The 27,047-nt window shown below is 40.6% G+C and overlaps 1 protein-coding gene across 1 annotated transcript in view; it reads right to left on the reverse strand.

Moving 5' to 3' along the window:
* Nucleotides 1-22,377, reverse strand: part of LOC137274648 (arginine--tRNA ligase, cytoplasmic-like) — a 136,379-nt gene extending 114,002 nt beyond the window's left edge. The window contains exons 1-10 of the mRNA XM_067807958.1: nucleotides 22,241-22,377; nucleotides 20,374-20,514; nucleotides 19,645-19,827; nucleotides 19,191-19,280; nucleotides 12,323-12,501; nucleotides 11,851-12,034; nucleotides 11,341-11,470; nucleotides 10,208-10,312; nucleotides 5,798-5,976; nucleotides 4,891-5,000 (exon numbers count right to left, since the gene is read on the reverse strand). Of these exons, the coding sequence (XP_067664059.1) occupies nucleotides 4,891-5,000; nucleotides 5,798-5,976; nucleotides 10,208-10,312; nucleotides 11,341-11,470; nucleotides 11,851-12,034; nucleotides 12,323-12,501; nucleotides 19,191-19,280; nucleotides 19,645-19,827; nucleotides 20,374-20,514; nucleotides 22,241-22,282 (1,343 nt within the window). The 5' untranslated portion in view covers nucleotides 22,283-22,377. The remainder of the gene's footprint in view (nucleotides 1-4,890; nucleotides 5,001-5,797; nucleotides 5,977-10,207; nucleotides 10,313-11,340; nucleotides 11,471-11,850; nucleotides 12,035-12,322; nucleotides 12,502-19,190; nucleotides 19,281-19,644; nucleotides 19,828-20,373; nucleotides 20,515-22,240) is intronic.
* Nucleotides 22,378-27,047: the final 4,670 nt, after the last annotated feature.

The following is a 27,047-nucleotide window of genomic DNA, read 5'->3' on the forward strand; positions in this document are numbered from 1 at the left end:
CCATGTTGGGAATGAAACCCAGGTCTTCAGTGTGATGAGCAAAACACTTTAACCTCTTGGCTAACCCACTGAGTCTGTATTGGTCTTGAGTAAGTGAGTGAGTGAGTGAGTGGGTGGGTGGGTGGGTGAGTGAGTGAGTGAGTGAGTGAGTGAGTGAGTGAGTAGTTATATGCCGCACTCAGCAATATTTCAGCTATATGACTGTGGTCTGAAAATACTTGAGTCTGGACCAACAAAGTCTGACTTAACCAGTCGATTTAGCCAGCGCATCTGACCGCCTAATCTCAATAGTTGTCTCTTACCACAAGCACTGTTACCTTTTTGGGCAAGCATGGGTTGCTAAAGACCTACCCTGGATCTTCATGGGTCAAACTGACCTTGAGACTGCTCATGTAATTAACGTGCCCTACCTTGATATACACAGAACCTAATACAGTGAAAGGAATGTAACTCTTGCCAAAGACATTTCACAGTTTCATGAACTCATGCAGATATATTTCAAATGAAACTACACATGAATGGTTGCATTCCCGAATCGAAAATGCTTCCCACTAGTAAGTACATAGACAGTATACCACCTAAACAACCATGCGGTCAACCATCTTGAAATTACAAAGGCTCATCTCCTTGAAAAACTATCCAATACACTTCTTTAACTTGCCCAAAATGGTGGCAAGTGACTGTAATGATAGCGCATCACAGATACTATATTAAGATGTATTCCTAACTTCAACCTTCATTTGAACAAAAAGTCATTATCTTTCTATCATTAATTAAACTAGTAAATAAAATAATCAGCACTTTGTGGGGTTCCCATGGAGCCGAACGTGTTATTGTCTGCTTACTAATGCTATGGTATGTATATGTCACACTTGTAAGGTTACTGTTGAGTCAGTAGGTGTAATAGAGAAACTGTCAAATTATTAGATGAAATATGATTCAATGAAAGGTACTCTCACACATATCATTCTTACATGCATGTACCATATGCGTGGAACTCTCAGTTCAAATAATAAAGTTTTGCAAGTACCTGTGTTATAAAATATACAAATTGGTTGAGGGAAGAGGCTGAATTATTTGATCCTTATATTCCCTTCTAGTATATATTAGCACCTACATCAGTAGCTCCATGTGGAAGTCAATCCTAATGTATCCAGATGCTTCACAACTGGATTTGTGCTAAATATCTCCTGCCACAGTAAACCCTGGCCTAGAAACAAGCCTGAACCAAATTCTACAACTGACATCTACAAGACTAAGAAGTACCCAGAGCTGATGTTGTAAGGGAGACAACTCTATATCGCACAGTGATCAAATGGGGAATGGACGCCAGAGTCATTTTCAGAATCGTACACACCCATGAACAGTAGCGAGTGCTAGATACTAAATGCCTGTGCCCATCCTCACAGCTGCCTCGCCAAGAGAACAAAGATGGCGACCATACATAATATCAATCAAAAACCCAAACGCAAAAAATTCATACAAACATGTAGAGGTTATGAATTCCTTGAAAAAAAAAATGTTCTCCTTGGGGTACATATTGCACTAAAATGTCCACTTTAAAATGCCTACAACAGATGTAACAATATTTCAGTAAATATTTTCGAAACAAAAAACTTGTTTTGTCTTGTGAGACCACCCCTACAGGGCCCCCTACTGGGCCCCTTGCAGCCAAGAGCTGATGATTCTCGCCATCTACCTCATACCTCACTTTTCATGCTGAATATATCAGACAGAATGTGGGATGGTAGGTGGCCATACCTCAAGGAGGACATTCTCCAAAGAATTCATAACCTCTGCAGGTTTGTATAATTCTTTTTCAGAAGAAATCCTCCTTGGTACTTATAGCATAATATAGACTCCCAGCAAACATGAGTCAGGGAGAGGCATTCTGTCTGCTAGCATGTATCCTTCATACACTCAAAGTCATAGCGGACGCTGAGAGAGAGACAAACACACCAGATCACCAAATCTCATCTTCCAACCCCCAAATGGGGTGGGAAACATGGTTACAACCTACTTTGTCCACTGAAGAAGAAAACAAAACCAGTGAAGCATAGTGTAGGGAATGGTAAAAACAGTGCATTTTAGTGTATCACTACGCTACAACCAAGGGAACAGTAACAAAACCGCCACCAATAAAATACAATCACCGAAAAACAGAATAGTATTTTATATCCTGATACCAGTGAACAAACAATCATGATCTTGAAAGCTCACTGGGCTAGAGAATCATGACTCTGCCTATTGTGGAGAACTGTCTGGCAAAACCGAACACATTCCCATTCCCTTGGTTGGCTCCAAATAACTGCTGAACAGATCTCCTCAGTGGGCATTGCCGTGGCAAAAGCCTTTGAAGTGGCCACTGCCCTAACCGCGTTTAACCTTTAACCTATCAGGAATGATTAAAACCCTTGTGAATATAACTCATACAATTGGCAGAGCCAAGCCACCTAGAAATATTTTGCTTGTTCGCAGAAAGACCAGCTCTCACAACAACAGAACAGCTGCTTATCCTTCCTGATAGCAGCAGCTCATTTCATAGAAGCTTTGAGAGTCTTATGGACATCTAAGACATGAGTATGTCGAAGAGAGGTATCGGGTGAAGGAGGCTGAAGGAAAGCGGGTAGCTCAATAGGCGATGTTATGTGCAAGGTGCCAGCGATCTTAGGACGGCAAGAGTCTGGCAACCTAATACTGTCTTGACCAGTAGTGACTGGACCTCGGAAGTGCAACAGATCCTGGAAAAGGAGGTGGAACTCGCTTCCACTGTGGAAAGTGGGCATCTCTGAGTGTGGGTAGGACCAAGGGAATGGAAGTGTCTTTTTCCTATTCCGAAAATAAAAGGAAAGTCAGACACCCACACAGAGGATGATGAATCCCTGACGGGAGCAGCACACCAACTGCTTGAGTCTGGGGTCAACAAGGGCACCGGAGGAATTACTGCTGGGAAGCCGGGGCCAACTTCCCCTTCCTGTGAAAAGACTGATGGGGGCGCTGCAGTGTGTCTGTAACAGCTGAGACCATTTAGCTGACTCCTAAGCCGGAGACAAAGGATATGCAGTGGCAAGGACCAGGGGCTGCACGAGGCTGCTCTAATAATAGCTTAGAGTCCTTAAAAGTAGAGACTGACTCCATACCTTCCCAGACTACTGGTGCCGCCACAGGAATGAGGGTAGACCCCTCATGAGAGCGCCGCAGAGTGTGCTGCGTAACGGGTGAATACCAAGCTACAGCGAGTCAAAGACGGTGGGGAACCATGACTGATGACATCATTTGGCAAGCCAAGGACCTAATGGAATCTAGGGCTAGATGCGACTGAAACTCCGCCAGCTGCTGTGTGAGGGTTGAGGAAGCAACATCTTCCTCTGCCCTACCCACATCCACTAAATGGCATTGAATCAACGAAATATACGCAGAATGAATGGCGACCTTCAAACACTGGACTGTGTCTCTGTATACAGACTTCAGTGCTGAAGCATTAAAAGGAAAAGGCAGCGAAGGAGGTTCCCGATGTGCCCCAAGGGCAACCGATGCATAAATACAGTCATCCACCACAATCTAGACCTGGTACCAGAGAGGTGAGGGTTGATGACCTTGGGAATGACAAAAGGAACAATGTGCAACTAAGTATCCACCACTTTGGATGGAGAGAATGCTTCCCCAGGGAGCCTGAACTCTGATGGGTCAAGGGGCAGGTGAGCAAACAACCACTATCGAAGCAATGCGCTCCAGTACCTGCCTCAAGGATGTACCGAACGAGCAAGACGACTCACTCATCCCTCTCCGACCTCCTCCTCCTCCATAAGCTCCTTGACCTGATCTCCAGAAGTCTCTGCATCAAGAGACAGCTCTGATGGATCGGTTGAGGAAACACCAGAAAGGGGAAGACGCTCCAGCAGAGCCGAGCGGCCCAATACAAGTGACCAAGAACCTGACAGAGTCAGTGTGGCTAACAGATGGTAACCCAAGCAGTGCCGACACCAAACAGCCCTGTGTAGAAACCACTAGCTGCAGAAACCGAACATATCCCACCATATGGATGGACACCAATCTCCCGATGGAGACCAAACATTGTCTCCAAGATGACAGTATGCACAGATGCCATTTGTTGTTGTAACAAAGTGGATATTAGTTCAAATGTTAAAGGCTGTGACACTGGAACATTTGAAGGGAGAGGTGTAGTACAAGTTGAAGCAATAGCAGGAGGGGGAACAAATGAACCCTTCGCTCATATCAGTGCATCCCTCCCTGATGAAGAATACGAAGAAGAACTCTTCTTCTTACTGTCTATTTTTTTGCTTTTTTTAGAAGAAAGCTCCTGTGCCAAAAAGTCCCCAAACATCACCCCCCCAACTCCCCCGCCTGATTTAAAGATGTGTAGAAGATCATGTCAAGCAACAGCACAAGCACACCAAGTGTCAATCCTGAGGCGTCAGCGTCGCACAACAGGTCGCACACCCTTTGTACTGTACCGAACATAAGCGAGCTATAACTAGTAGCAAGGACTGTTTTGAAACATATATTATGTACACATACATTTTTTGCAGAAAAATAGTATGCATGGGCGGTATCTAACTGCTAAGTCATGCTACTAACCCTACATAAGGTAAAAATAGCAGGCTACACATGTGCAAAACATAGAGTAAATTGTAAGAGAAAAGTCACGTACGAGGTAGACTGTAGGGAAGAGACCCATGGTCTGTGTGAAATTACGGACTCGGGGGGAACAGACGTATAGTCTCTGTGTGGACTCCTTTGCTAATATACATAGCTAGCTCACAAAGTGATGTCTGACATGTAAGTCAAGTTGGCCACATGTAATATTTTGAGACAAAACACAGCAGCAAGTGATGATCATTTAAAGGTTCAACACATTAACAGTCTTACTTGTCTTCTCCAAGCACCACTCCAAAGCCAACATGTTCCACTCTATGTCTGGAAGGGTCCAACCATCCAATCTGTTTGGCAGCGCTGTAGATTGTCTCCAGATGAGAACTCTGAAATTGAGGCCTTTACATATGACGTCTGCTTGATGCTCAGAGGAGTAGGACAAACTTGGGCATGGGTTGCTCAAAGGCTGTCTCTATTCTGGCACAGATACCTATTTATCAGTAAATAAAAACTTGAAAATAAGAATGAATGGCAAACATGCTATAATCAAAATGTTTTCTAACATAAGAGTCATAAAGTCTCATAAAATGTATGATTCCCATCAATCTAAGTAAACTTAGTCCCAGTGCTATTGGTCACACTCTTACACTGGGTCTAACAAAACCTTGTAGGAGGTTGCGTAAGGTAACCTTTGATCGACCTATGACTGTCCAATCAAATGCGAGACAGCTAAACAAATTTAACCAATCAGACAATAGCTACTCTTTAGGGGAATGGTGGGACTTACAACATACACCGGTGTGGTGGTGTGCTCCATGTGCACTGCCTGGCAGCAACCGTTGGGAAAGTAACATTCAGAATCGTTTGGGTACAAACCATTGCATGGGTAAAAGTTCAAAAGGTATGAGCAAAAGTCCACTTTTGTGACTTTGGTAAGCTGTGCTCTGATTGCTCATTCTCAAAGGTTACCTGACACAGCCTCCTAGTAGGTTTTGTTTGACCCAGCGTAGGAGTGTAACGAATAACACTGGGACTAAGTTTACTTAGACTGGATTTCCATAAATATCTTGGAAGTGACTCTCCTGACTTGTTACGTATACCTACTTCACTTCATGTGAATACAATATCACAAGCCACATCTCATGTCCCACAAGCCAAATCTCATGTCCCACAAGTCCCTCACCTGTCCTGAGTCCACAACGTAGATGAGCCAGTCCCCATTCTCTGTGATCAGACGGTTGTGTATGGTGGCCAGGTCGGAAGTGTCATATGTGTATCCTCCATCAGACTTTACCACAGTAAGAGGAACAGAGTGGCCCGGCACAAACATCACTTTACGTCCCTCATCTTCTTGCAGGAAATCTGACCACAGATTGATATAGGGAGGCTATATCATATATTCACCTACCATGCATATGTCTGGTATCACTGGGCACAGTATATAGCAATACTAATGGATGATGGATCTTGGGGGATGCCACTGCATCTAGCAATGCTAATGGATCTGTGGACGTCATTGTAAATCAGGCAAAACTACGTATTGCTAATGAAAACAATAGGTCAGACTATAGATAGCAGTTCAGGTATCGCTCAGCCAACGGACCATCAACTCATCTGGCATGAAATACACACACTACCTACTGCCACAAGGGGGCATCTCAAACATAGTTTCTGCGTTTTCATGTGTGTTGAACATGCCTCATCTATAGACCAACATCTGACATGTCTTTCTTTCATAAAGTTTATGCTGAAACATGTAAATGAGTATGATACATGATACCCATAGAAAAGCATCATATTCAACATCTCAAAATATATACAGTGGAAACCTGATAAGTAAACTTTCAAGGGACTCGTCAAAATTGTTTACTTATCAAATTTTTTATTTATCCAAACTTATCAACATATGTCATATTTGGGATTTCACTTTCTTAGTAAAGTACAAATTCTAGTACTTTTTTCGGTTGAGTCCCATCCGGGATTCGAACCCGCACCCTCAGAGTCAGGCACCTAATCGCCAGCACACAAAGTCAGCCGCCTAGCCCGCTCAGCCACCGCGACTTCCACAAAAATGAAAGGGGTACACAAAGTACGCAGTCTAGACTACCAGTTGTCCGACTTTCATTTTTGTGGAAGTCGCGGTGGCTGAGCGGGCTAGGCGGCTGACTTTGTGTGCTGGCGATTAGGTGCCTGACTCTGAGGGTGCGGGTTCGAATCCCGGATGGGACTCAACCGAAAAAAGTACTAGAATTTGTACTTTACTGAGAAAGTGAAATCCCAAATATGACATATGTTGCATTTGACCACTTTCTAAATGGCATCGTGTAATCAAACTTATCAATATCTGCAAATGACAGAGTAACAGACAAGATTTGTAACTAATATAACATGTTTTATTGCACTGGTCTACTCACTGATACTCCCAAACTACATATAACAATGAACAACTCATCAGGGCTGGCCTCCAGTTGTCATTGTAAACTGCTTACGCCAGAGCAAGCTGTAAGTGGGATGTTTATTTACCTGGTGACTGACACATCTCCCTCATGTCGGATTATGTGGTGATCGCTAATTTAGGTATCAGGTCTAGTTTGGTCAGTAATTTACTTCCAGGGACCATGTAAAAACGTTTACTTAAGCGGTATTGTTTACTTATCCAATTTTAGTTAACAGGACAAATAGTGATGATTAATGAATAAGTTTGACGGGACAAAAGAATAGTGTTTACTTATCCGATATGTCTAGTTAACTTAGGCGGTTTCCACTGTAGCTAGCATGGCCACCTGAAGATCGACAGGACTGTGTGTTATTTGTAAATTGTTATGACATGCCATGTACTTCCACAGTTTAATTCCCTTAGGGGATTATCATATCTTAGTTGATATCTCTACCCTACCACTGGAACTGTAGTTAGGTCAAACTTAGTTCAAGAGATATCTCACACTGTTACATATCAATTACATAAATTGTAGAGATAAATGTGAAAAAATATTTTGTTCCTATTTCCGACAGTACTTTAATAGATGAGCGGATATCATTGTATGTAGCAAGACTAATGAATTTGGGGATGCCATTGTCCAGACCTCCAGATAAGGCACGTATTTGCGTATTTTACTCAATAAAAATCACATTAACTCAATTAATTACAAATCTGAGAGTACAAAAAGCTGCAAAAGAATCACTTACAACCAGCATTAACCCCTTTAGGTGATTCTCTCTCTCTCTCTCTCACTCACACACACACACACACACACACTCTCTCTCTCTCTCTCTCTCTCACACACACACACTAACACTAACACACTAACACTAACACTAACACACTAACACACACTAACATTATTATAAAGCAGTAGCCATTGTCCGGGGTTTACTCAAATAGTCACATGACTTCCATGTTCGGTATTTAGAAATGGCTGCCATCTGTTTGGCAATATGACAATTACTAAAAACTTTTAGCCTATTGAGATGTATGTATATTTATACATTTAGTTCAATATCCAATAAGGATAAGAAACGCTGAGTAAAAGTACTCAATTCTTTTAACCAGTGGAAGTATAAAAAATGCTAGTTACTCCTCAAAAACTGCAATTACTCATACATAAACAGACATGGTAGTAAAAACCCAATTGCTCAAAACATCATATCTGGAGCTCTCTTGTATATAGCAATACTAATGGATCTGGGGATGTCCCTGTATATAGCAATACTAATGGATCTGGGGATGTCACTGTATACAGCAATACTAATGGATCTGGGGATGTCCCTGTATATAGCAATATTAATGGATCTGGGGATGTCCCTGTATATAGCAATATTAATGGATCTGGGGATGTCCCTGTATATAGCAATACTAATGGATCTGGGGATGTCCCTGTATATAGCAATACTAATGGATCTGGGGATGTCACTGTATACAGCAATACTAATGGATCTGGGGATGTCCCTGTATATAGCAATACTAATGGATCTGGGGATGTCACTGTATATAGCAATACTAATGGATCTGGGGATGTCCCTGTATACAGCAATACTAATGGATCTGGGGATGTCACTGTATACAGCAATACAAATGGATCTGGGGATGTCCCTGTATATAGCAATATTAATGGATCTGGGGATGTCCCTGTATATAGCAATACTAATGGATCTGGGGATGTCACTGTATATAGCAATACTAATGGATCTGGGGATGTCACTGTATACAGCAATACTAATGGATCTGGGGATGTCCCTGTATATAGCAATATTAATGGATCTGGGGATATCCCTGTATATAGCAATACTAATGGATCTGGGGATGTCCCTGTATATAGCAATACTAATGGATCTGGGGATGTCACTGTATACAACAATACTAATGGATCTGGGGATGTCCCTGTATATAGCAATACTAATGGATCTGGGGATGTCCCTGTATATAGCAATACTAATGGATCTGGGGATGTCACTGTATACAACAATACTAGTGGATCTGGGGATGTCACTGTATACAGCAATACAAATGGATCTGGGGATGTCCCTGTATATAGCAATATTAATGGATCTGGGGATGTCCCTGTATATAGCAATACTAATGGATCTGGGGATGTCCCTGTATATAGCAATACAAATGGATCTGGGGATGTCCCTGTATATAGCAATATTAATGGATCTGGGGATGTCCCTGTATATAGCAATACTAATGGATCTGGGGATGTCCCTGTATATAGCAATACTAATGGATCTGGGGATGTCACTGTATACAGCAATACTAATGGATCTGGGGATGTCCCTGTATACAGCAATACTAATGGATCTGGGGATGTCCCTGTATATAGCAATACTAATGGATCTGGGGATGTCCCTGTATATAGCAATACTAATGGATCTGGGGATGTCCCTGTATATAGCAATACTAATGGATCTGGGGATGTCACTGTATACAGCAATACTAATGGATCTGGGGATGTCCCTGTATATAGCAATATTAATGGATCTGGGGATGTCCCTATATATAGCAATACTAATGGATCTGGGGATCTGAATTAATAACCCATTGCCATAAATGTTTATCTTTGTCAACATGTTTATTCTAATGGAAAGGTCAGTGTTTAATGGGTCAATGACTTGTTCCTCATGAGTTCTAACCGATGGGAAAGTTTAGAATCAACATACTGATTAAATAGTTTCACAACATGTCAAAATATTTGTGTGTTATAAAAAACTAGTTTAAATTCATCTGTTGCATTCACAAATGTACATCAAATGTATCTGGACCTACAGTACAGTTTCATGCTAACTATGATCCCTAATGTGATTCTGGTTGAATTTTCTGCCTTTTTGTTTTCCTGTTGTGACAATGATAATGTTAACACTACATTTAGTATCCTTGATGTCAATACCAGCCAAGTAAAGGCACAACCATCATCATATCTACACTGAAATTCTACAACAAATCAAATACACAAGGAAACACTGCATCTATGGGAGATATGTTCTTCATGGCTATCAGAAACTGGCTTTCATTCCTCAGAAACTCATTGAAACGAAAAAGATCTTTAATTGACTAATATGAAAAGCATTATTTCAGGGATTACATGCACTTTCTCACCTCTGTCTTCCAAAGTCTTAACTATGACTTTCATCATTTCATTGTAGTACGATTCGCCTCGGTCTTCAAGGTGCACATCGAGACGTTCGTACACTTTCTGAAACTCTGAAATAGCAACATTTATGAATAAATGATTACATTGCCTTGATAATGTAATCTAATGCCTTGTACATCAGATATATATAGCCTACTATTCCAGGAGATATTGTACATCAGATGTATGTAGCCTACTATTCCAGGAGATATTGTACATCAGATATATATAGCCTACTATTCCAGGAGATATTGTACATCAGATGTATGTAGCCTACTATTCCAGGAGATATTGTACATCAGATGTATGTAGCCTACTATTCCAGGAGATATTGTACATCAGATGTATATAGTCTACTATTCCAGGAGATATTGTACATAGTCAACTATTCCTAGACGTATTGCATATCAGATGTACATAGCATACCACTCCGGAAGATATTGTACATCACCTGTATATAGCCTACCATTCCTGGAGATATTGTCTATTATACAATTATAGACTGGTGATGAGCTCAATACCTCATTTTTATGGACCCACGAAAAGTAATACTGACCTCGGATTTCATCATTCGTTGCACTTCGTCCTTAGTCAATATTGCTTTTCGCGGGTCCATAAAAATTTACCACTCTTTGATTGTTTTACTATGTAATTACCAAAAAAAAAAGTTTCTAAAACCAAAACATGTCTATTTAGTCATGTAAAGTCATTACATTTTCATTGTAAACCAATAACTTTATATCAACATGTGACATGTAAACAATAGAATGATGTCATAACGCGATGTCATTACTTACGCTTAGTAACTAAAGTCAATATGACTTTTGGTCTGACCTAGGTTGGAGTCAACACACTTTTCTGTTGACAGTCACATGACCATCTCTAAACCAGGTAGCCAAATATCCTTACGTAATAAAGCATTATATAGCCTTCAATTCCTTCAATTCCTGGAGATATTGTATATCAGCTGTATATTGCCTACCATCTCTGGAGATGCTGGAAATCAGTTGTATATGGCTTACCCCCTGGAGATATTGTATATCAGTTGTATATAGCCTACTATTCTTGGGGATATAGTATATAGCTGTATATAGCCTACCATTCCTGGATATATTGTATATAAGCTGCCAAGCCTTGTAGTGGTCAGGTTCATAGGCTTGCAGCTTCACCACACACTCATACGCCCGCTTCTTGAAGTCTTCTTCTTCATCGAAACGCTTTTTAGATTCCTGAAATAATTCTTTATGTGATTACAAAGACAAAGTGACAGTTTCTGTCACTCTTGTGCCTTCATTACCTGACCATCAAAACTATCACTGTTCTCTCTAAGCCTGGATTCCATTTTCCAAAATGTTTTATTTAATATCAGCACACAAAGGTACACATCATTTGTCCATCTGAACCAATGGACAAAGGAAGGTGAATGGGTTTGTTATGCTTGTGAAGATACAGGACCACCATGCAGGAGATACAGGAACAATTATTTCATAAAACAGACATGTAACATACAGCCCTGAAAGGAGGTAAGCAATCCAAGGGGGTACATCACATTTACTTTGTGCACATCAAATTTGTAAAACCCAAGCGTAAATTGCTTTGTGTCTCTGACCTTATAGAAGGCTTGCAAGTCTGCAATTGGAGGGCTCTTGGTCAGGTAATCTGGATACTTCTCCTTCAAATGAGCAATGAGCATCCCGAACTGCGTCCCCCAGTCTCCCAGATGGTTGATCCGAAGAACATCATGGCCCACCCACTCCAGCAGCCGACTGATGCTCTCACCAATGATGGTGGACCTGGACAGGGTAAATAACATAGAAGTAAGGAAAGAGTTGGGTTTAATGTTCTCACCAATGATGGTGAATGAATGGGCAAGTTCAGTTTTACACTGCTTTTATCAACATTCCAGCAATACCACTACAAGGGACACCAGAAATAGGCTTCACACATTGCACCAGTGTGGGGAATCAAACCTGGGTATATGACATGATGAATGAATTCTTTAACCACTAGACTACCCCACATGTGATGATAGTGACCTAAAACATAGCAGGCTACCATAGATAATTTATGATTGTACCCACCTGAGATGACCAACATGCATTTCTTTTGCAATATTGGGAGATGAAAAATCCACAACAACCCTCTGCTTGTGGTTGATGACAGGTGGCTTGACTCCTTGGTTGAGAATCTTGCTAATCTCCCGTGAGACATAGTCCTTCTTCAGGTAGATGTTGATGAAACCTGGCCCTGCAATCTCCAGCTGCAATAACAGTCAGTCTCGTTTACATTCAGCTGGGTACTGAATCACAAGTAGTTCCTCCACCAAACACAGCATACTAGATAGCTTAAATCCAGCTTGGCATGAGAAGTTTTCTCTCAGATAGGACACACATGCTCATAAAACACAAATATGTCATTACTTTTCTGAATAAAATTGACATTTTATACTTATCCTGACTCATGCTTAATTGCTTATCTCCTCTTCCCTGGTGAAGATAGTGGAATACCTGAAATCCCTTGAAGTTCCCTTCTAAAAGAAGTGGATGTAAAGTACACTCACCCACCAGAAACCTCCCTTTTCCCGCCAAAACAGTCACATCAGCTGCCATGCTTGTCACGCTCTCCTAATAAAAAATAACCCGACACGAGAATTTTTGTATTCAACGTGCCTGAGAGGGGCTGCTGGGAGGGCTTTTGTCTTGAGTCAGGATAAGTATAAAATCTCAATTTTATTCAGAAAATTACACATTTTTCCTTATCCTGACTCATGCTCAATTGCTTACAGAATCTGAGAGAAACAGTGGTGGGTTAGGTAATGCTGGATTCTGCTGACTGTCAAAATTACGTCCAATATTTCCCCCTCCCCAACGGACACTTGTAAAGGCAATAATTCGGTTCTGTTCTTCCAATATTCATCTCTAACTTTCTGGGGGGTATCACATCCAATCAAACTTGTCTTCTGAAGAAGGCTTCGTTGACTGGAACTTAATGATATCTAGATTAACAAGAGTCATCAGAAGATGACATATCCCCCCGGCCCCCACATACTTGAAAGGACAAATCGTCTGACAGTTACTTATTGTGTTTTTAGACCAAGTCAGAATTGTTTCCATGGAATTCATGAAAAATATACATGCCATGTATCTGTAATCAGAAAAAGTCACCATTTCAAGATCTGTCTCGTATATCTGTCAAGATCTTTTGAAAGATATGAAATGGTTTTCGAGTTGTGCTTCTGAAACGAAGTCAGCAACGAGAAAATAATAAATCATAAAAACCCGTAAATAGCAAAAGGCACTACTTTGGGTTCTGCTCCGGAAACGGAACACACCTGTCACTTTTGAGACTAAGTCCGAAACGTTTCCATGGAAAATTCCGAGAAAATAAGAAATCACAAAAACCTTTAAGTAGCAAAAGGCACCACTTTAGGTTCCGACTGATGTATCTACAAAGTTTTGCAGAAAAATATTGGTTTTTGAGTTCTGCTCCGGAAACGAAGGACATCCCTCTATTTTGAGACAAAGTCCAAAACGTTTCCATAGAAACGGAGAAAATAATAAATCAGAAAACCTGTAAATAGCAAAGGGCACCACTTTGGGGTCTGCCACACATATCTACCAAGTTACACTGACAGATATTAAGAAGTTTTTAAGTTATGCTCCAGAAACAAAGCCTGCCCCACCATAAGACTAACACCATAATGTTCCATGGAAAAACAAAAAAAAAAAAAAAATGCCAAAACCCTGTAAATAGCAAAAGGCACAACTATAGGTTGAAATCATTATCTCTATCAAGTTTGGTCTAAAAATATTGAACGGTTTCTGAGATATTCCCTGGAAACTAAATGATTACGGACGGACGGATGGAAGGCGTCGACCATATCCCCCAAGATTACACACAGGGGGATAACTAGAGTCCTGTTAGTATCTAATGCAACTGAATATCAAGATATCATAATGAAGACTAGTTGCAACCCGTCTTCATGTTCAAGCATCTTCATTATGAGTACAGGTCTGTTCGAGACTTTCCACCATTATCAGTCCCTCCTGGATTCAGCGGCAAATTTTTCAGAATTCCATGGCCAATTTACACAAATTCTGCACTCCATTTTTCAATATTCTGCAAAACATTTTGCAGTTACCACATTTGGAAAAAACAATAAATACATTATACAGACCTTCATGCTTTAATTCTCAAACACAGATATAAAGTTGAGTCGACAGTACATTTTGAGTAAGTTTGATAACAATGCACCACACTTTTTTCTGTGTGTGAGAACACTCGCTGAAAGTTCTTTCTCTCTTCTCAACCGTAACTTTGATGCAGACGAACAACTTCCGGTTTCTTGCAAAAAACAATTTTATACCTAAAAGAAATTTGAACTAATTTCAAGTTTCCAAATGATCAATGTTGAGAATGTAACTGCAGTGACAAATTCATCTAATATTACTTGAATGATGCCTAAAACTTGCTTTTTTAATAAAGTATCTTTAATCATGATTATTTTGAAAATGTGTCACAATAAATATGTCAGTCCTTTTTATGTGTAACCAATCCTACGTTTGACATTAACTCTACTTTTCGTTTCTCAGTTTTCACAGAGCTTTTAAAATAAGCAAATTCTTCGGCAGAAAAGTGGCAAATTCTGCACGGATTCTGCATGAAAATGCGTTCTCTGCGGACCGGACGTTTTTCTGCATGGAAAGGTAAATTCCGTGATTTTTTCTGCAACAGCAGAATCGCCGAATCCAAGAGGGACTGCATTATACTCCGCAGAGCGTCTGGCTTCCACAAGTCACATGCTAAATCGAGTGAACTTTCGAGGAACTGTTAGTTGCTGAGCAATGAAAAGAGGCCCAAACTGAAGAATGCCAGTGACGTCCTCCATGTCTATCTCTCGTAGATAATAATTGGCAAACACAGTGTTTGATTTCCAAACGCAGCCCTCCATTATAGTTGATAACGAGTAATTTCCACATAGAGCTAGTGTAGAGGCCAAGGCTCTGACTTCATGTGAATTGGAGGCTCGCGCAGCCTCCAGTCCTGTTGCTTATAGGGCCTCAGTATAACATCTCTGATCCACACTGAGATAGTTTTGCGGGATACTTCCATAGGTGTCTCAGTAGATATAGAGATAAAAAGGTGCTTGAAATGTAAACTGCGAATGCAGATGGATTGCTGTGCACCTGTTTGGTGTGCGGATGGAAGAGAAGATTCTTCCAAACTGTACTGAAGGGGAGAACACATACACATTCCATCCTTCCCACGGTATGCTGAGAACGTCTGTGGTCCTTGCCAGCAGATCTGGTACCGGTGATACAAATGTTGTTGTTGGTTGAACTTTGTGGTGCGTAGATCTATTTATGGTGATCTGATGGTCTGACTAATTAGACAAAATGCCTCCCACTGCAGCATCCATTCTGCCGGGGGTCACAATGTTGTGTGTGAGCGCCTGGGATGTAACATGCCTTAAAGTGCAGATTCAGATCGTTGACTATGTTGAATAGTAGAAAGGTCGATTCTAGCAGTAACAGACTGTGAGAACTTGTTGATCCCTGTTTGTTTATGTAGAATACAACTGTGGAGCTGTCTGTGTGAACTATCAGTAGTTTGTCGACCAGACGAATTACCTTGATTACTGCTTTCATCTCAAGGTGGTCCTGCTGCAACCTCGTTGGTCAGGTAACCACCCCAGTCTTGTAGTAATACATCTACATAGAGATGACTGACGTGGACCGGCTCTAACAAATAAGTTCCTGTGCAGACATTCGACTGGTGAGTCCTCCATAGCGGGTATGGTCTCAAGATGTCCGACGTCGTAAATCAGTCAGAACAGGAAAACATGACTCAGGAACCGCTGTCATAGACGTAGTTGCAGGTGTCCTCGTCTGGTCATATCCTGAGGTGACGTGAGCAGACATTGTCACTGTTGTACTGGTAACAGTAAGAGCAGAACTTATTCTAACATCAGCTTGAACTTTGACCCACCAATCCTCTGGGACAGCGATGTATTTCAATGTAGTGATGAATCAAATCCTGAAGAATTTAGATTCACAAGTCATCCGAGGTGAGTTGGTAAAGATGCCGAGAAGATGCGTTATTCTTCTTCTTTAGATCGTCAATACTGTTCATTATGAGCGAGTTGGCATTCACAGGAAGTCTATGTATAGCTGGCTGCCTGTCTGATCAGAAACTGTCATTCATTGCTGCAAGCCTCCTGATAGGCAAAGTTGAGTCTGCTGTTAGAAGGCCTCTGTGCCTCCTGAAGAATCAAATGATGCTGTAAACTGCTAATCTAGTGTGTAATTGACATCTTGCCAACGTTGAAAGTCTGTAAGTCGAATGTTGGTGACTTCCTGATATTAGAACAATAACATCACATTCTGCACAGGGTGTTGTCTCTCGGGGACCAATCAGATTGAAGACGTGACGTCACCGGTGTAGCAGTCAACTGATCATCATGAAATCTTGTTTTTCAGACAGTGATAATGTGGCTAGCATTCGGGCTTGTCCGTAACCATGCTTTTTGGTGAGTACGTGTCTAGATGAGTACAAGCATGCGAAAAAACTCCCGCCGCTAAAAGCTGATGTAGACTGGCTGTCCTCCAGGTAGATGTGTCGGAATTTTTCCACCGAAGATAATACTGTCAACTCTTGTGATCGGAGGTGTAGTTGGTAGTGGTATCTTGTAGTCGAAGAATAAGAAATCGTAGGCACTGACCAAGGAGCTTGATATAACGAGGGCATTGTAAAATTCTCACTCCATGATGAGGCAGACAAGAGACCTTGTTGATGTAGAAGATTCAATCCCACAGAAGTTGAGGTGAGGTGTACAGACATAAATTGCTGATCCTTTTTCTTATTTGATGAGCGCTGACAGGATCATTCTCTCTTCCTCGTTAGCAGGGTTGCTGAACTTGGAGATGAGAGTCTCGTTGATGGATCTCGATTGAGCGAGTCCAAAGAAGGTACGTCTCATAGTGGTGTCCAGAGACCCTTGTCCTCTGTCTTGTAAGATCTGTTGCGGGCGCTGATGATGATGTTGTATGATACGGCTACTTCTGTTGCTCTGATAAAGGGTCCATATGGTGAAGAGGAAAATAATGAACGTTGAAAGGTGGCATATGTTGTTGTTGAAACTTGGTTGCTGACCTGAATGTCACAGATAACATCTCAGGAATCATAGATATCGGAGCGATCGGCAGTAACGTCAATGTGTCGATATCCCTCTCAAGACTGCAACGGCCGCAAGTGCACTCACTTGATGACGAGATGCCAAAGGCAATGGTGACGATCCCCTTGAGTGTGGGCGTGCATACAATGCCTTTTCATCCTCTGAAGGGAGTGCAGATCTAGTGGAGTGCACACAGAGTGGCAGTCAACGTAGTTGAAGATTGTAGTCTCTGAAGGACTTCTCCGTCGAAGTATGTTGATTCTGCAACGACTCTGTTGAAGACAACTCTTCTGTGGTCTAGGGGACAACTCGCTGGAACCAAGACATAACTCCAGAGACACAGCTGCCTGGTCACTAGAATTATGAATTTTAGCAGTTAATGACAAACGGTTACCCGTGGTTAAATCAGCTGATTAGACATCACTAACGAAAGCCAACTTTGCTTGTCCCTTGCATGTAAATGAACAGAAAGAACATATAAGGTAAATTAGTAGTAAATAAACACAAAATTATCACAAATTTAACAAATTATGATGCATATACCACATACAACATAAGTTTAGTTAAAGGACTAAAACGATTCAAAACTTGTCGCCGTTTGTCGCGTATTCGGGACCCCAGCTGCCTCCAACTGCCCTCGTCGGGCGATGAGGAGAGAGTAACAAGCATGGCAGCTGAAGTGACCGTTTTGGCGGGAAAAGGGAGGCTTCTGGTGGGTGAGTGTATTTTACGTCCACTTCTTTTAGAAGGGAACTTCAAGGGATTTCAGGTATTCCACTATCTTCGCCAGGGAAGAGGAGATAAGCAATGGGCGATCTTTTTGTTGCGAGGGGTGATAACTCTCCTTTTATAACGATATAAGCGACGGTCCAACTCTCGCTTCCGGTCTGGTTCCCAGAACCCAGCTTACATGTTGCTGTATTTCCCCTTAACTGAAAAAATTATCGTTTACGACGAAAAGCCATGAACTGACGCATGTTTTGGTGAAAGTGAAGGCTATACTGGTTAACTGTCTGTAAGTGTAATGGTAACACATACGACTCGCATCGCGCATACGACATGCGCTGTCAGTTTAAGGCTGGACCGTCCAGATCAGTGCACCTAGCGGATTAGTGAAGGGAAGATAAATTCAAAAAGATCACCCATTAAGCATGAGTCAGGATAAAAAAAAATATTATTGTTACTGTTATGCTAAACATATGTAGATGTCGTTTATGTTATTTTATTCAAAATGTATAATATGAAAAGCTCTACACAGAATGGCTGCATGGATTGCATCCAGATTTGTGTGTGTGGCCATGACACTTAGGCTTGATATTTACATCTACAGCACCTCACATACGCAATATGATTTTCTGCCAGCAGATGTAACAACAAGCACACAACTTACCACTTCAGTATTTGTCATCAAGGAAGCATTTTTGAGATTATATCTCGGTAATGGTGTCTTAGTGACATCAGTTTCAAACCCTTTGTTTTCAGTTTCTAAACTTTGACAAAAATCTTACAGTGGTTTGATTCTGAGCATTTGCACTCTGTCACTGGAGCTGAGGCCAAGTAGTGTTTGGAAAACAAACTGATGGTTAAATCCTTTCTGGTAAAATATCCCCAAGCAGCAATTCAAAATAGCTGAACAGAAATACATGTCAAGCAACAACATGTGACCATATATACATGTATACAGATATATAGAACACTCAAAAGCAGTTCTGTACTAATCCTGTCGTTAAGATGTGTGGGTGGAGACAGCAGAAACTAGGTCGAGATGCCCCTACCTTGTCCAGAATGTCAACCTGAGGCATCTTGTCCACAATGGCCTGGGCCACCTCCCTTGGGTTCACCTTCTCACCCTGGCTCGACACAATCTGAAAACGACACATGCACGAATACTCAGGGTGAACATAATACTCTCTGTATATTTAAACCAGTCCCAAAATGGTGTAAGTAAGACTTTTAAGTTGAAAAGAAAATCTGTCCTAAATAGTAAAACAAAACAATTTGGAGATTACAAAAACCTATATACAAAGTGTTTACTATACATGCAGCATGTCCTCAAGTATACACATGGCCAAAGAAATGGATCTGTATGGGTCCCCATTCTGAAGCAGTCACTGTAAGGATTCACCTTCACTGACCAAAATTAGTCAGCCCTCAACATTGAAAATCTGAAAGGTTGTCATTATGCAAAAGTTAACACAAAATGAAACACACAATAGCTCTTGAAATCACCTTGGCTATTCCCATGGCGCTGTTACACTGATAATCTGCAAACTTCTGGCTGGCAGACAACAGAATGGGAGGGTTCTCCAGGTCAGGGTAAGCAGCACGGATGGCCACACCAAAGATCTCCTCTAGCACCCCGAACAAACTGACCATGTGGTCAGGGTTCCGGGACTTCTCCTCTGCCAGATACTGAAATCACAGACCTTGTTAGTGTAACAGAGTACTTAGTGCTGTGTAACTTTACACAATAATTACTGCTATGAAACGTAGCGAAGTAATCCAAGTTTTGTAACTTAACACAACTCTAAGTCCTCTGGTACAACATATACAAAATAATACTTCGCATTGTTTAATGTGTAAGTTGTTTATCTTTACAGAAGCATGGTGTGGCATGTAGGTAGAATGTTGTGTTGTGTGTGTTGTGTGTGTTGTGTGTATTGTGTGATGTTCAGGAAGTGGTGTGGTGTTTGTCAAGAGGTAGAGTACTGTGGTTATGGTGTGGTGTCTGGTGGAGAGTTTATTTAATGGTGTTTGAATTGTTTTTCAGCTGGGACTGAAGTGTGAAGTGAATACCCCTCTTTGGGGTATGGAGAAGGGATGTGCTTTGGAGTTTGTAGTGCGTGGAGTCTGTTGTGAAGTGTGAGTTGTTGGCGTGGGGTGGCATGGCATGTGCTTTGAGGTATGTGGTGTGATGAGGCATGGAGTTTATTATACTTGATGACACAAACCACTAACCTTTTTCAGATGATTCAGCTGGTACTGAAGCTTCACATTCTCCGACTTCAGCTTCTCTACCTCAGGGGAGACAACTCCATCCAGTTTGACAGGGTTCTGCAGAAATAAGATTTCCTGTTCCAGTTTCCTTATCTCAGCTTCCTGGAATGAGGGAAAGAAAAGTGAATGATGTCATGCATTCAAGAACTTACAACTTTCAAATAAAAACAAAGATATTTACTTGTTCCTTGACATAAAAACTACACTTTCAGCAACTTCGTTTTCTTGTATGTCCAGTGTGATTCAGTCTCTCACTGCTGCACTGCTTTATTTGGGGTACAGTCTCCATATGTAACTAACATGCAGTACTGAAACACTAAAAATAGACCCTAATGAAGATTCCAGTAACATGGACCCTGATGAAGATTCCAGTAACATGGACCCTGATGAAGATTCCAGTATCATGGATCCTTCTGAAGATTCAAGCAACATGGACCCTGATGAATCCTGCAGTAAAGTGGACCCTGATGAAGATTCCAGTAACATGCACCCTGATGAAGATTCCAGTAATATGCACCCTGATGAAGATTCCAGTAACATGCACCCTGATGAAGATTCCAGTAACATGCACCCTGATGAAGACTTCAGAGTAGAGAAGACCACCTTCCACCTCACAAAGGATGCAGAATGTGAGGGAGTTTACACCAGCATTGGAATTAAATTTATGTGAGTCACCACTAGAGTCAAAAACCTTTCAAATGTATGAAAATCAGAGCTTGCACTACTTGAAACATAACTTCTTTGAGTGGCATTTAGAACCTGGTGTGATATACAAAGCGAGTTCTATGGATATACAACTTCTTTGCTATAATAACAGCAACATTTCGGTGCAGCTACTAACACAGTAATCTTGCTTGATAAGTGTCAGTCGGTACGTCAAGATGTTTCTCGTAATATATTAAGAAGTTGTATATGAACAGAGCTGTCCTCGTTGTGTAAATCAATGCTTCAATACAGATCTCAGGACATACACCTGTGTCATCAACATAAGCAAAACATGCAAGCTGACAGTGACACATGACTGAGTGAGTACGGTTTTTGGCCATTTTGTGAACTGTTGCACCAGAAATCAACTTCAAACATTTTACAGAATCAAACACAGCATTAATTATTATAACTTGGAGAACCTAGATGATAGTGTTAAAGTGTAACATTGTCAGGTGACTCAATGCTTATGCTACTGGGAACGCAAAAAAATGTTAAAGTCATGTTATGGGATTTGAAGCACAGATATTATGATCCTGACCACATGGGCTGATGTTTATCTCTGTCAGTGAAGTGCTAAGGCCAATTTAAATCTTTGGCCAAACAAACTGCCACATACTCCCTGATTCAAATAATGAAAAAATCACAAAGACAATTCTAAACTATATTTGACTTATATGCATTGGATATTCATAAACAAACTTACGATACGAAAATTAACACATACTTGTACCATTTTCTTAGCGATCACTCTTGACCTGAAAACTACCGTAAACGTTAACAGCAAGCAACCTGTTAACAGTTTTCAAACAAAATGTTAAAATTCAGTGGTTTTTGTAAATTTTCTTTTGATTATTTTGTATTTTGAGTATAAGCCAAGTCCGACTACAAAAATACTACATTCGTTTATTGGTCAAAGCGTCCACTTAACCATCCTCATATGTATTCGCCTAATTGAAAAACATATACTACCAAAACAATGTGATCGAAAACAGAACACTTGATGCCGACAATGTTTATGAGAATTTCATCTAAGAAATCTCATCGGTGTCAATGGAAACAGCATCATTTGTGAGGAAGTCCCTATATGAGGATATGATATCTAAGTAAATATTATTGTTACCGCCTGTTTCACACGCTGAGTGTAGACCTCCATATCGTCCATGATGCAACGTGCTCTTTTTCTAAGAGTTACGGCCCTTAGTTCCTGGTACTTTGCGCCAGGTGACACTTGTTGCAGCTAATCGTACTGTGACAGTTAGTCTACCGAGCAACGTGACGTCGCGACTTATTGTAGATATCTTTACCGTATAGTGATGCAAGGACAAGCAATACAGTCCACTATTGCCCAAACCTCTACACGTATTTCACTATCCAAGAACCGCGATGCGGTCCTAACGAGAGTTTGACCTAGTCTTTGAAGGGCATTTAGAAGTGAAATACATAAGAATGAAGATTTTTATGGATATCAACTTCTTTAGATATATGAGAACACAACGTTTCGGAGTTAATGCTTACTCCTTCATCAGGTGATTGAGGATGGGGTACAGAGCTATATTTATATGTACTGGTAAAACAATAACAAAGTAACAAGTGGAATGAATTAACGAAAGCTGGAAGCCAGTATAAAACAAGCACTGATAGGAAGCCGGCAGTTATGATAACAATGATGGAAGCCAATGGTAAGACATTACAGATGATAGCGAAAAAACATTTCCGTGTTATATATGGTTTTAGATGATGGTATGTTTAATCAGGGAGCCTATATAGAGAGGGGAGGTGAAACTCCTCGAAAAACCGCTGAACGTATGTCTCGCTTTGTCACGTGACCAGTGGAGACAATATGGCGGCAGCTTAGTATTTAAGATTGAGCTCGGTTCATTTTCAACAGCTGATTACATTCGCTGAGTGTTGTGACAACTCGGAACCTACACGTAGAAGGTAAGTCACCTGTTCCGTTACTTCAGTTCTAGTCACATATTTGTAATTAGTGTCAGTATAAGAAAATATGTTTGTAGTAAAGTTTCAAGTCGACATCTTGTAACTCTCTGGCTTCAATTATCGGTACACAGCGAAGATAGACTGAGTTTCGTCAATAAAAGCTTCTTTCACACATTCCTTTATGTTTTAGCAGGGAATTATACCTTTAGTTGAAAGGTGTCTGCAAGCAATAGTTTTGTGACTTAAAAACATGTTGGGGTTTAATTGGAGTGTGTGAAAAATGTGGCAGATCGCCGATCTGATCTGATGCGCCATTGAAATACTACACGCCGTTGTTTGAAGTGTGTCTAGATATTACTCGTCACCGTCTTTCACTTACACCTTTAATTTTTATGAGGGGAATTTACCATCAGGCGAAAGGCGTTTGCAGGTAATAGTGATAGTTTCATAATCTAAAATAAATTGTTAGGACGTACTTGAGGTGTGTGAAATATGTGCCATCTCGCCGATCTGATCCGATCCGCCATTGAAATATTCCACGGCGTTGTTTGAGTGCTTTTGTTTCAGCTTCAAAAACTTCATTCACAAACACCTTTAATTTCCATTAGGGGAACATACCATCTAGTGAAAGGTGTTTGGAAGTAATAGTGCTAATTTTATAATTTAAAAAAAAACGGTATGGTGTTTTTGAGGTGTTGAAAAATGTGCCATCTCGCGGTTCTGTTCTGATCCGCCATTGAAATAGTATAACTTTAAGTGTTTCTAGTTATTGCTCCAAAACCTCTTTCACATGCACCTTAAATATTTATGAGGGGAATATACTATGACCCGAAAGGTGTTTGCAGGTAATATTATAATTTGATAATCTAAACATATCGTTAGGATGTATTTGAGGTGGGTGAAAAACGTGTCATCTCGCTGATCTGTTCTGATCCGCCATTGAAATACTACACAGCATATTTTGAGTGTTTCTAGTTATTGCTCAAAAAACTTCTTTCACACACACCTTTTTTCTGTTAGGGAAACGTTCCATCTGGTGAGAGGTGTTTGGAAGTAATAGTGATGATTTTATGAATTAAAAAAATAATTGGTAGGGTGTATACATTCACAAGTATTTCATGTGTGGGAAAAATATGACATATCGTTGGTCTGATCTGATCACTCATTACTACAAGCCAATGTTTGAATGTGTTTAGTCGTCCTAAAATTCATTTCTTTCAAATACACCTCTAAGTATTGAGGGGAATATTCTATCTGGTGAAAGTGTGAGGTATGACATATCTGATCTGTTCTAATCTGCCATGGATGCCTTTGATGCTTGAATGTTTTAGTTCTGAAACTATTGTTGATATTTGACAAAACTGCAAAGGACTTTTTAACGCTTTGTGATGGTTTTAAACTTTCTGTTTTTTAGGTGGGAGTGACTGTGTCAGTTGACATTCTGTCAGTATCAATGCAATTGCGCACATGCAGGAAGACATCTGGTCATCTTCATTAACTGCCCTCTTAAAAAAAATAATTTCGACTTTGCCACGACCGTCCATTTGTCCATTATAGAATGAGTGTCTGTAAGAATGAGAGTGACTGAATCTACAACTCATTAACATGTGCTTAACTTTCCAAACTGTATTCCTGAAGGAAAAAGAAATAAAAATGTGTTCCTCCCTCGTCACATTTTTTCTATCAAAAATTAAAAATCAAAGTCTTACTCGTCACTTTTGAAAAGAATGTGCCCGAGAAACATATTTTTATGCAGCCTAAGCATTCCACACAAACAGAAAACCACTGAAACATAATGATACATTTTAATTGTGTAACAGATCATTTCAAATACATATAATAACAGTGTTTGCAGTTCTTTAGTTTGCCATTTGGCCATCAGGGCTTGCTGCCACTTGCAGTCTTTAAAGTCTGCATACCCATTTTGTTGAAATCAAACCAATAAAAACAAAATAGTCTTCATTGTAGAGAGTTTCACAGTCCCTACAAAATCCATTAGTGACGTGTATGGAGCACAGAGAAGTTTACATTAGTTATAGACTGCTGACATTCCTATGCGGCACTGAATATATAATACTGTGAAGTGAAACTGGAAGTTATCCTAACATGAAGGATCAGGGATAATTTCTGAACATTAATACAAATTATGGGCAAGATGCTAGTTGAAAAGAAATGAGATCTAATTGACAGAAGACCACAAGGGCCTGCAGATAACTGAAACTGTTGGCCTGATACATTAACAGCCGACGCTGGGCCTATGGGCTGGCGATCGTTTCGAACGCTGTATCAAAATTGTCACATAAACAGAGAGTCTTTGAACAAGGCAATGTGTAAACACATTCTCAAGTCCTCTCATTAATCCACCCATGCATCATTCGGCGACAGGAAGTGTAACCAGCTTGTTGTGACAACATTCAGGGGAGCCTACTCCAATTTACCGAGTATTACTCCGGGAGATGCCGATAGTTTCCGACAATAAACTGGTTGAAATACTGTTAAGCGCAGCCGATTTGCGCTGAGAACAAACCAAGTCGACGTGTGCAGTGAAGCATGACGAGGCACACGTTAATTAGTACAAATGGTAAGGAAAGCAAGCGAGTGACCAATCCCTGTTATAGAGTATCCCTGGTTTAATTAAACAGAAACACAAATATATTTGGAGAGAAAAAGTATTGTTCTGGTAAAAAGTGCATGCAAAATTAGTAAGCATGTTTATTTACACACATGTTCTTATTCGCAAAAAGGAAGTACCTTATGTCAACAGCTCGTCGGCCTTTGTAATCATGATGGTTGGAAGGAAGGAAGAGGGCAACAATTAAGTTTTGACAGTGTATACATGCATTCAGTTCAGTGTACACGAACCAGTATTTCCTGAGGAAACGTCAGTATGTGTAAATTCATTTGGTCGTAAACTGCTTGATTTTTGTTTCTCTCATAACTTAGACTACTTGTTTAACGATAAAACTCCGAGTTACAGTATGGGAGACTTCTATATATCAGAACAAGACTGTAGTTTTGTGGACTACTATATAAGTAACATCGATTTGTTTTATCTGTCTCATGACTTAGTTGTCGACTGCATGATTATGTCAACAGCTCGTCATGATCATGTTGTTGCCGAAAAGTGGATATGTTCTGAAACTCTCATTACCCCATTTCTAGTGATGTGATCTTATTCTCCGATGTGATATCTGGTCTCCAAAGAACACTTAACAATTTGAACACTATGTACGAGGGGATGTCAATAAGTTTTGAACCTTGAGCATTTTTCATACCCAGGTGTCACAGCCTATGGTACGACATTGAACCTTGGGATATAGCTGATGTGATGTATAAGGTTTGGTATCCTACTCTCAGAAGTTATTGGAGAGCTCACATTGACAGAAAGAGAGACCACTCACGGCAGTGAAAATGAATAAAATTGAGTATAGAGCATGCAGTAATTACGTTTTTAGTTCTTGAAGGAAGCTCGGCGAAGAACATTTAAGAAAGGCTTTCAGCAGTTTATGGGAAGTCTTCCCCTTCATCTGCTACCATCAAAAGATGGGTCAATGAATTTAAGCATGGTAGAGAGACTTGAAGATGACCCCCGTCCAGGTCGCCCAGCAACAAGCACTAGTCAGGTAAACATTTTCAGAGTGCATAGACTTGTGCTGGAAAATCGTCGAATCACACTCCACGACTTAGAGGAGACCACAGGCATTTCACACGGATCCATCGAGACAATTCTTCATGAACATCTCGTCATGTCTAAGGTGTGCGCAAGATGGGTGCCGAGAATGCTTACAGATGAAATGAAGCAAACAAGGGTCATCATGAGCAACTCCATGCTAACCAGACACAACAAGAATCCAGAAGATTTTCACTTTAGGCTAGTAACCTGTGATGAAACCTGGATCCACCACTATGATCCTGAGAGCAAACAAGAATCCATGGAATGGAAACATGTCACTTCTCCCAGGACCAAAAAGTTCAAATCTCCAGATCAG

The sequence above is a fragment of the Haliotis asinina genome, chromosome 2, assembly GCF_037392515.1.
Source record: "Haliotis asinina isolate JCU_RB_2024 chromosome 2, JCU_Hal_asi_v2, whole genome shotgun sequence".
Classification (NCBI taxonomy): Eukaryota; Metazoa; Mollusca; class Gastropoda; order Lepetellida; family Haliotidae; genus Haliotis; species Haliotis asinina.